The 11,671-nt window shown below is 39.9% G+C and overlaps 1 protein-coding gene across 1 annotated transcript in view; it reads left to right on the plus strand.

Moving 5' to 3' along the window:
* The window catches only part of LOC111148145 (ribose 5-phosphate isomerase A), a 39,640-nt gene extending 29,628 nt beyond the window's left edge, over positions 1–10,012 (plus strand). The window contains exon 9 of the mRNA XM_022504579.1: positions 9,118–10,012. Coding sequence (XP_022360287.1) covers positions 9,118–9,215 — 98 coding nt within the window. The 3' untranslated portion in view covers positions 9,216–10,012. The remainder of the gene's footprint in view (positions 1–9,117) is intronic.
* The last annotated feature ends 1,659 nt before the right edge of the window (positions 10,013–11,671 follow it).

Consider the following 11,671-nt stretch of genomic DNA (forward strand, 5'->3'; position numbering starts at 1 on the left):
TGCCTGCCTTTTGCATATATACCTAGGAGTAGAATTGCTGGATTGTTCAGTATGAATTTGTTCAGCTTTAGAAGATGTACTAACAGATGGTTTTGCCAAAGTGGTTTTGCTAGTGTGTACTACTGAGTGGGAGTGTCTTTGTACTCTAGTCAGATTTCGTTATGTGTTCATTCTGGTGAGTGTGTAGTGGTGTCTTGTCACTTTCATTTGCATTCTCTTTTCACTAATTAGTCTGAGCACCAGTTCTAATGTTTATTGGCCGTTTTACATGGCCTCTTTTGTAAAGTACCTTCTTAAGTTTTTGGTCCATTTTTCTGCTAGGTTGTCTATCTTACTGATTTGGAGAATTTTTTACATATTTTGATGCAAGTCTTCTGTTGGATTTATGCATTGCCAATGTCTTCTTACACTCTGTGGGGAAAAGTTCTAAGGCCAGTCGTATGATTGAGGATAACTAGGTGTGCAAATTGCCAAGGCAGTCTTGAGAAAGAAGAACAAGGCTGACGGTAGCACGATCCCAGATTTCAAGGTATGCAACAAAGTTGTAATAATCAAACCAGGATGGTACTGTCACAAAGTGGGCACATTAATCAGTGGAAGAGAAAAGAAAGTTTAGAAATAAACTCATGCATCTATGGTCAATTAACCTATGACTAAGAAGGCAAGAATATATAATGGAGAAAAGATAGTCCTTTCAAAAATGGTGTTGGAATGACTAGACAGCTGCATGCAAAAGAATGAAACTGGACCACTTTTTTTTTTATTTAAAATTTTTAATTTTTTTATAAACATATAATGTATTTTTATCCCTAGGGGTACAGGTCTGTGAATCACCAGGTTTACACACTTCCCAGCACTCACCATAGCACATACCCTCCCCAATGTCCATAATCCCACCCCCCTCTCCCAGCCCCCCTCCCCCCAGCAACCCTCAGTTTGTTTTGTGAGATTAAGAATCACTTATGGTTTGTCTCCCTCCCAATCCCATCTTGTTTCATTTATTCGTTTCCTACACCCCAAACCCCCCACGTTGCATTTCTACTTCCTCATATCAGGGAGATCATAGGATAATTGTCTTTCTCCGATTGACTTATTTCGCTAAGCATAATACCCTCTAGTTCCATCCACATCGTCGCAAATGGCAAGATTTCATTTCTTTTGATGGCTGCATAGTATTCCATTGTGTATATATACCACCTCTTCTTTATCCATTCATCTGTTGATGGACATCTAGGTTCTTTCCATAGTTTGGCTATTGTGGACATTGCTGCTATAAACATTCGGGTGCACGTGCCCCTTTGGATCACTACGTTTGTATCTTCAGAGTAAATACCCAGTAGTGCAATTGCTGGGTCATAGGGTAGTTCTATTTTCAACATTTTGAGGAACCTCCATGCTGTTTTCCAGAGTGGTTGCACCAGCTTGCATTCCCACCAACAGTGTAGGAGGGTTCCCCTTTCTCTGCATCCTCATCAGCATCTGTCATTTCCTGACTTGTTAGCCATTCTGACTGGTGTGAGGTGGTATCTCATTGTAGTTTTGATTTGTATTTCCTTGATGCCGAGTGATGTGGAGCACTTTTTCATGTGTCTGTTGGCCATCTGGATGTCTTCTTTGCAGAAATGTCTGTTCATGTCCTCTGCCCATTTCTTGATTGGATTATTTGTTCTTTGGGTGTTGAGTTTGCTAAGCTCTTTATAGATTTTGGATACTAGCCCTTTATCTAATATGTCGTTTGCAAATATCTTCTCCCATTCTGTCAGTTGTCTTTTGGTTTTGTTAACTGTTTCCTTTGCTGTGCAAAAGCTTTTGATCTTAATGAAATCCCAATAGCTCATTTTTGCCCTTGCTTCCCTTGCCTTTGGCGATGTTCCCAGGAAGAAGTTGCTGCAGCTGAGGTCGAAGAGGTTGCTGCTTGTGTTCTCCTCAAGGATTTTGATGGATTCCTTTCTCACATTGAGGTCCTTCCACCATTTTGAGTCTGTTTTTGTGTGTGGTGTAAGGAAATGGTCCAATTTCATTTTTCTGCATGTGGCTGTCTAATTTTCCCAGCACCATTTGTTGAAGAGACTTTTTTCCATTGGACATTCTTTCCTGCTTTGTTGAAGATTAGTTGACCATAGAGTTGAGGGTCTATTTCTGGGCTCTCTATTCTGTTCCATTGATCTATGTGTTTGTTTTTGTGCCAGTACCATACTGTCTTGATGATGACAGCTTTGTAATAGAGCTTGGAGTCCGGAATTGTGATGCCACCAACTTTGGCTTTCTTTTTCAATATTCCTTTGGCTATTCGAGGTCTTTTCTGGTTCCATATAAATTTTAGGATTATTTGTTCCATTTCTTTGAAAAGAAAAATGGATGGTATTTTGATAGGGATTGCATTAAATGTGTAGATTGCTTTAGGTAGCATAGACATTTTCACAATATTTATTCTTCCAATCCAGGAGCATGGAACATTTTTCCATTTCCTTGTGTCTTCCTCAATTTCTTTCATGAGTACTTTATAGTTTTCTGAGTATAGATTCTTTGCCTCTTTGGTTAGGTTTATTCCTAGGTATCTTATGGTTTTGGGTGCAACTGTAAATGGGATTGGCTCCTTAATTTCTCTTTCTTCTGTCTTGTTGTTGGTGTAGAGAAATGCAACTGATTTCTGTGCTGCATTGATTTTATATCCTGAAACTTTACTGAATTCCTGTACAAGTTCTAGCAGTTTTGGAGTGGAGCCTTTTGGGTTTTCCACATATAGTATCATATCCTCTGCAAAAAGTGATAGTTTGACGACTTCTTTGCCGATTTGGATGCCTTTAATTTCTTTTTGTTGTCTGATTGCTGAAGCTAGGACTTCTAGTACTGTGTTGAATAGCAGTAGTGATAATGGACATCCCTGCCGTGTTCCTGACCTTAGCGGAAAAGCTTTCAGTTTTTCTTCATTGAGAATGATATTTGCGGTGGGTTTTTCATAGATGGCTTTGATGATACTGAGGTATGTGCCCTCTGTCCCTACACTTTGCAGAGTTTTGTTCAGGAAGGGATGCTATACTTTGTCAAATGCTTTTTCAGCATCTATTGAGAGTATCATTTGGTTCTTGTTCTTTCTTTTATTAATGTGTTGTATCACATTGATTGTTTTGCGGATGTTGAACCAACCTCGCAGCCCTGGAATAAATCCCACTTGGTCGTGGTGAATAATCTTTTTAATGTACTGTTGGATCCTATTGGCTAGTATTTTAGTGAGAATTTTTGCATCTGTGTTCATCAAGGATATTGGTCTGTAGTTCTCTTTTTTGATGGGATCCTTGTCTGGTTTTGGGATCAAGGTGATGCTGGCCTCATAAAATGAGTTTGGAAGTTTTCCTTCCATTTCTGTTTTTTGGAACAGTTTCAGGAGAACAGGTATTAATTCTTCTTTAAATGTTTGGTAGAATTCCCCTGGGAAGCCGTCTGGCCCTGGGCTTTTGTTTGTTTGGAGATTTTTGATGACTGTTTCAATTTCCTTACTGTTTAAAGGTCTGTTCAGGCTTTCTATTTCTTCCTGGTTCAGTTGTGGTAGTTTATATGTCTCCAGGAATGCATCCATTTCTTCCAGATTGTCAAATTTGTTGCCATAGAGTTGTTCATAATATGTTCTTATAATTGTTTGTATTTCTTTGGTGTTGGTTGTGATCTTTCCTCTTTTCATTCATGATTTTATTTATTTGGGTCCTTTCTCTTTTCTTTTTGATAAGTCTGGCCAGGGGTTTATCAATCTTATTAATTCTTTCAAAGAACAAGCTCCTAGTTTCATTGATTTGTTCTATTGTTTTTTGGTTTCTATTTCATTGATTTCTGCTCTGATCTTTATGATTTGTCTTCCCCTGCTGGGTTTAGGCTTTCTTTGTTGTTCTTTCTCCAGCTCCTTTAGGTGTAGGGTTAGTTGTGTATTTGAGACCTTTCTTGTTTCTTGAGAAAGGCTTGTACCGCTATATATTTTCCTCTCAGGATTGCCTTTGCTGTGTCCTAAAGATTTTGAACAGTTGTGTTTTCATTATCATTTGTTTCCATGGATTTTTTCAATTCTTCCTTAATTTCTTGGTTGACCCATTCATTCTTTAGAAGGATGCTGTTTAGTCTCCATGTATTTGGGTTCTTTCCCAATTTCCTCTTGTTATTGAGTTCTATCTTCAGAGCATTGTGATCTGAAAATATGCAGGGAATGATCCCAATCTTTTGAGACCTGATTTGTGACCCAGGATGTGATCTATTCTGGAGAATGTTCTATGTGCACTAGAGAAGAATGTGTATTCTGTTGCTTTGGGATGAAATGTTCTGAATATATCTGTGATGTCCATCTGGTCCAGTGTGTCATTTAAGGCCTTTCTTTCCTTGTTGATCTTTTGCTTGGATGATCTGTCCATTTCAGTGAGGGGAGTATTAAAGTCCCCTACTATTATTGTATTATTGTCGACGTGTTTCTTTGATTTTGTTATTAATTGGTTTATATAGTTGGCTGCTCCCATGTTAGGGGCATAGATATTTACAATTGTTAGATCTTCTTGTTGGACAGACTCTTTGAGTATGATATAGTGTCCTTCCTCATCTCTTGTTATAGTCTTTGGCTTAAAGTCTAATTGATCTGATATAAGGATTGCCACTCCTGCTTTCTTCTGATGTCCATTAGCATGGTAAATTGTTTTCCACCCTCTCACTTTAAATCTGGAGGTGTCTTCGGTTCTAAAATGAGTTTCTTGTAGGCAGCATATTGATGGGTTTTATTTTTTTATCCATTCTGATACCCTGTGTCTTTTGATTGGGGCATTTAGCCCATTAACATTCAGGGTAACTATTGAGAGATACGAGTTTAGTGCCATTGTATTGCCTGTAAGGTGACTGTTACTGTATATTGTCTGTTCCTTTCTGATCTATCACTTTTAGGGTCTTTCTTTGCTTAGAGGACCCCTTTCAATATTTCCTGTAGAGCTGGTTTGGTGTTTGCAAATTCTTTCAGTTTTTGTTTGTCCTGGAAGCTTTTTATCTCTCCTTCTATTTTCAATGATAGCCTAGCTGGATAGAGCATTCTTGGCTGCATGTTTTTCTCGTTTAGTTCTTTGAATATATCATGCCAGTTCTTTCTGGCCTGCCATGTCTCTGTGGATAAGTCTGCCAATCTAATATTTTTACCATTGTATGTTACAGACTTCTTTTCCCGGGCTGCTTTCAGGATTTTCTCTTTGTCGCTAAGACTTGTAAATTTTAGTATTAGGTGACGCGGTGTGGACCTATTCTTATTGATTTTGAGGGGGGTACTCTGCACCTCCTGGATTTTGATGCTTGTTCCCTTTGCCCTATTAGGGAAATTCTCTACAATAATTCTCTTCAATATACCTTCTGCGCTCCTCTCTCTTTCTTCTTCTTCTGGAATCCCAATTATTCTAATGTTGTTTCATCTTATGGTGTCACTTATCTCTTGAATTCTCCCCTCGTGGTCCAGTATTTGTTTGTCTCTCTTTTGCTCAGCTTCTTTATTCTCTGTCATTTGGTCTTTTATTATCACTAATTCTTTCTTCTGCCTCATTTATCCTAGCAGTAAGAGCCTCCATTTTTGATTGTACCTCATTAATAGTTTTTTTTTTTTATTTCAACTTGGTTAGATTTTAGTTCTTTTATTTCTCTAGAAAGGGCTTTTATCTCTCCAGAGAGGGTTTCTCTAATATCTTCCATGCCTTTTTCGAGCCCGGCTAGAACCTTGAGAATTGTCATTCTGAACTCTAGATCTGACATATTACCAATGTCCACATTGACTAGGTCCCTAGCCATTGGTATTGCCTCTTGTCCTTTTTTTTTTTTTTTTTTTTGTGGTGAGTTTTTCCACCTTGTCATTTTGTCCAGATAAGAATATATGAAGGAGCAAATAAAATACTAAAAGGGTGGCAAAGACCCCAGGAAAATGCGCTTTAGCCAAATCAGAAGAGAACCCAAATCATGGGGTGGGGGAGGGGAGAAAGGGGATTAAAAAAAAGTTCAGAAAAAAATAAAAAAAACAAATTAAAAAAAATATAAAAAAGAAAAAAAAATATATTAGACTGGTGACTAGAACAGGGTCACCCATTTAATTTTGGGAGTATTTTGGTCTCTTAGAAGAAACTACCTCCCAAAGTTTTAAAGAATGAAAAACATATATAATGGTAAACACAATGAAGGTATGGAATATGCCTATAAAGATGAAAAAAAATTTTTTTTTTTTAAATTTCTAAAAAAGGAGTTGATAAAGTAAGTTGGTTGGGAGAATAAAGAAAAAGAAAGTGGAGAGATTTTGCTTGGGCTGGAGACTAGAACAAGCCCAGAGCTAGATTTAGGGCATATTTTGATCTATTAGAAGAAGTTATACCCCAAATTTTTTAGAAGAAAAAACCCTATGTGTATACAAAAAATAAAGTTAGATACAATGAAGGATAAAATATGACTATAATAATGAAGGTTCAAAAAAGATTATTATTATTATTAATTTTTATGAAAGGTATTGTTAAGATAAACTGTTAAAAAACGTTTAAAGAGGAAAGGGTAAAAGTTAAAAAAAATTTAGAAGAAGAAAAAAGAATAAAATTTAAAAAATTAAATTAACTGCAAGATTAAGTAATCATGGGGAGAAAGCCATGAGTTCCGTGCTTTGCTTTTTCCTCCTCTGGGATTCTGCTGTTCTCCTTGGTACGTGAACTTGGTCTTGGCTGGATTTCTTGTTGATCTTCTGGGGGAGGGGCCTGTTGTAGTGATTCTCAAGTGTCTTTGCCCCAGGTGGAATTGCACTGCCCTTACCCTGGGCCCTGCTAAGTAATCCGATCGGGTTCGCTTTCCGGAGCTTTTGTTCCCTGAACGCTTTTCGTAGAGTTCCGGAGGACGGGAATGAAAATGGCGGCCTCCCAGTCTCCAGCCCGGAGGAGCCGAGAGCTCGGGGCCCCACTCCACAGTGCACCCTAAGAGGAAAGTGCTCAATTACTCCCGTATCCCTGGCGTCTGGCTGCGCTCTGAGCTCCCCGAGCCTGCGACCGGTTCAAGGTAACCCTGAGCTGAGAGGTCATGCCTCGGCTCTGTCTCGGTAGCTGGCTTCCCCGCTCTAATACGTGCGAGCTCTGCGACACTCAGACATCCCCCATCCTTCTGTGACCCCGCGGGACCTGGGGCCACGCTTACCCTGCGTGGGCTTCACCCCAGTTTAGCTTCTGGAGCGATGTCCCTCAAGGGAGCAGACTTTAAAAGTCCTGATTTTGTGCTCCGTTGCTCCGCCACTTGCCGGGAGCCGGCCCCTCCCCCCTGCGGTCTATCTTCCCGTCGCTTTGGATTCACTTCTCCACCAGTCCTACCTTTCAGAAAGTGATCGATTTTCTGTTTCTAGAATTGTTGCTGTTCTTCTCTTAGGTCTCCTGTTGGATTTGTAGATGTTCGCAATGGATCGATAAGCTATCTAGCTGATCTGCTACCGATGTAGTCTCAGCCTATTTCTCCGCCATCTTCTAATTCTTTACCGAAACTGGACCACTTTTCTTACACCACACAAAAGTAAACTCAAAATGGGTTAAGTGTGAGACCTGAAGCCATGAAACTCCTAAAAGAAAATAGGCAGTAAGGACATTGGCTTTAGCAACATTTTTTTCTGGATCTTTCTCCCCAGGCAAGGGAAAGAAAAGCAAAAATAAACTACTGGGACTGTATCAAACTGAAAAGATTTTGTACAGTGAAGGAAATCATCAACAAAATGAAAAAGCAGCCTCCTGAATCGGAGAGCATATCTGCAAATGCTATATCCAATAAGGACTTAAAATGTAAAATATATAAAGAACTCTTACAATTCAACACAAAAAACCAATAACATAATTAAAAACTGGGTAGGGGACCTCCATAGACATTTTTTCCAGAAAAGACATAATGATGGCTAATAATCACAAGCTGGTCAGCATCACTAATCATCAGGGAAAAGCAATTTTAAAACCACAAAGAGATACCACCTTATACCTCTCAGAATGACTAGAATCAAAAAGATAAGAAATAACAATTGTTAAAAAAAAAATCCAAAAGGAAATGTTGGTGAGAATGTGGGGAAAAGAGAACCCTTATTTTCTGTTGGTGGGAAGGGAAATTGGTGTAACTACTGCGGAAAACCATATGGAGGTTCCTCAAAAAATTAAAAAGTATTGTATGATCCAGTAATTCCACGGCTAGGTATTTTACCCAAAGAAAATGAAAACAGTAATTTGAAAAGATGTATGCACCTGTGTTTATTGGAGCATTATTTGCAATAACCAAGATGGGGAGCAGCATAAGTGTCCGTTGACAGATGAATGGATAAAGATTTGGTACATATGTGCAATGGGATTTTACTCAGCCATAAAAAAGAATGAGGTCAAGCCATTTTCAATAATGTGGATGGACCTAGAGGGTATTATGCTAAGTGAAGTAAGTCATGGAAAGACAGATACCATATAATTTCGCTTACATGTGGGATCTATAAAATAAGACAAATGAATAAACAAAACAACCAGAAACAGACTGTTGGTTGCCTGCGGGAAGGGGTGGGGGATAGGCAAAATAGGAGAAGGGGTTTTAGAGGTCTAAAGTTACAGTTAAAAAACAAGTACATCATGGAGATGAAAAGTATGGAATAGGAAATATAGTCAGTTATATTGTAACAACTTTATATGGTGACAGATGGAAACTGCATTTACCATGGTGTGGTACTGTACTTCAATTTAAAGAAAAAAGGAAAATAACTGGGAGAGGGGGTTACTTAGAATAGTTCTGGAGTCTCTGAAGAGATGACTTGTCATCTGATATCTGAAGGACAGAGAAGAACCATCTCCTTGGACGTGCTCTAAGATGTAGACCAGCAAGCAGAAGAGCATGAGCAAAGGCCCTGAGGCAGGAAAAAAGTTGGCACATTTGGGTATAGTAGAAAGCAAAGATGGCGGGGGAGAAAGGGATTGTAGGAAGAAATAAAAATAATCTGAATCTCTCTTCATTGCTCTGAGAGAGGAAAGACTTCAGACCTGTCATTTGTCCAGTACTGCTCATAGTAGTTGCATATGATCCTTGACTCTCTGGAGTTGGGAAGCTGAAACTTAATGCTTTTATCCATCCTTCATCCTGCAGGTGTGGTGGACACAGGCCTTTTCATTAACATGGCTGAGAGAGTCTACTTCGGGATGCAGGACGGCTCTGTGAACATGAGGGAGAAGCCTTTCTGTTGACCCTGCAGGAGCAGAGTGTGTTCACCTTGGTGGACATGCCTATCCAGGAGCCTTTGCCTTAATGTATCTGTGCCAGAGGGAGAGCTGGTGGGGGGGGTGTTGGGGGGTAAACTCCAGTCTTCTGAAGTATTGTTATTTAATGTCTTTTTAAAAAGAGAGTTATAAACATATATATTTTTACTATTAAAAATACTCAGTTTTTTTTATTAAAGTAGAACTTGATTTCATGTTTTATATGAAATATTTACCAAAAAAAAAAAAAAAAAAAAGGAAAGGGACTATCTTTTAAACTTTTCAACTTGAGTCTGCTGGTTAAGCTTCTGAATATTGGGTTTGCTGAGAATTGTAAATCAAAACTTTTCTTTAAACTGGTAAAATGAAGGGCCCAGCCAGCAGTGATTCCCTGATGCCTTACTGGAAATGTTAGAGTTTACTTTTCTGCCACACTGTTTTGTCGTTAGTTTTTGTTGTGATAACGCACAATCCTCAGATACATATTTTACGATGAGGTTTACAAAAGTCTGGCGAGTGGAGCAGTGTGGTGTATAGTGACTCAGAGTGTAAACTGTCAGGGTGAAGATGGGGTTCTTCCAGACCCCTGTTGTGGGAAGCAGTTGGCCAGAAACACTTGCCAGTACTGCCAAAGCACTGCTGTGAAATGTGAAATACTTTTAAATAATTGTTTTTGTTGTTAATATTTCTCCTGTTCCTTTGTTATTACTTGCATGGTTCATCGTCAGAAGTCGTCATTTCCTTACATTGTTTGAGAGTTGAAATAAAACAGTATGGTGCCGTTTTGACTCTGAGTCTTTACTGTTTGCAATAGTTTTGCAGTAAAATAGGGATCAGTTTTGCACACCAGTTTACACTGGATCATTGACAAGGAGTGGAACTTACTCGAGAAATCTTGAGCCAAAGACTACATAAATATTTCCTTTATAATAGAACAGGCTTAATGTCGGTTTTATTCCAGAGACTTTTGTCAAACAAAATGTATTTTCTTTGTTAACGGAAGATAACTCAGCTGAACAAGTCACCAGTTATCCCCAAGAGGTGTATTAGTCTGACCCTTAGTCCCTGAAGCTAGTGAGCATTAAGCAGGTTCCTTGTATTCCCTCTTTATTCTCACTAATCTCCAGGTTGTGTGCCCAGTGGGCATTGTGCCGTCCAGAAGGCCTCAGAGATGGGGAGAGGGAAGGCTGTCATCAGCCTGGTGGTCATTCTGGATGGGACTGGAGTTCATGCCGAGAGCCTTCATATCCCCTGTTCCGGCCTGCACAAGACTGCGGGCAGTCCTTGCGGTCAGCGCGCCCTGGGGCGCAGCCTTGGATTGTAGCCTCGGTCCCTGCTAATCCAGGGGGCCGAATGAAAGGTAACAGCACTGGCTTTAAGGAGGCTCTCTGTTCTTGCCAAGTTCCTTTTCTTTTTCTTCGCTTTCAAGTACTCTTTAAAAATGTTGCCTCACACTGTGTTAGGAAAACTGTTGTTAGGAGCATTTTGTTTTTGAGCCTCTTCTGGTCTAGATGATAGGTAAGCTCTGCACGAAATGGGTGCTAGATCCTAGCCAAGAGAACTTGATAGAACTGATATTTGAAATCCTCTCAAGCTCTTGTGGCGTGGGTTTAAGTTCAGGGATAGAGATAAACAACAAAGCTAAACTGGGTTTCTGAAAAACACCTGCACACTCCACATCACGTGGACATTCTCAGTGGCTTTCAGGGGCGTTCACACCTATGGCCAGAATGCAGCCCCTGTGAGTGCTGACGTTGAGGTTTTCCTTCTCGCGAAAAAAACCCCTGCTATGCTTGAGAAACACATACAGACGTTTATTCTAGAGGTAAATTCTGATTGAAGGTTCTTCAATGAAATTGTTACCAAATGTGATCTTGCAGGCGATAGATGGAAAAAATTTGCAGGCACATAGTGGATCAGGCACAGGGCAGGCTGCTGCCCATCTGGCGTTAGTGAAAGGTTATGGCAGAGTTAAACAGTCACGCTTCTGGGAGGCATCAAAGGGGGAAAATCACTTGCATTTGAATAAGATCGACTCAGTTTTGGTTTCTGCTAGAGCTCAAAGTTTTGATTCATTTATCAGCCTTTCTCTGAGTTCCATCACATGTCAATTCTAGTGGGCGCTAGTGGGAGGGAGGGGACAGGTGCTTAACATCCCTCTCGTGCTCTAGATGCTTCCACTGTGGTGGATGAGACAGGTTGACAGGAATGGTGGCGTGGAGCAGTGATGTGTAGGAATTGTCAGCATAGTGGGGAAGAGGTGGGCCAGCAGGTGGGAAAAGTGGTTAGGTAACCGACGACAGCCTCCTGCCTGTTATAGCACTTGTACCCGTGTTATTCTGGGCCTTTGCCTTCATATCTTACAGCTACTTACGGTGTTTGTTCTCTTAATCTGCAGAGTGAGAAACAAGTTCAGTTTAAGTAACTTGTTCAGGTCAGACACT

This window comes from Enhydra lutris, unplaced genomic scaffold (assembly GCF_002288905.1).
Source record: "Enhydra lutris kenyoni isolate GAN:26980312 unplaced genomic scaffold, ASM228890v2 scaffoldscaffold18, whole genome shotgun sequence".
Taxonomy (NCBI): Eukaryota; Metazoa; Chordata; class Mammalia; order Carnivora; family Mustelidae; genus Enhydra; species Enhydra lutris.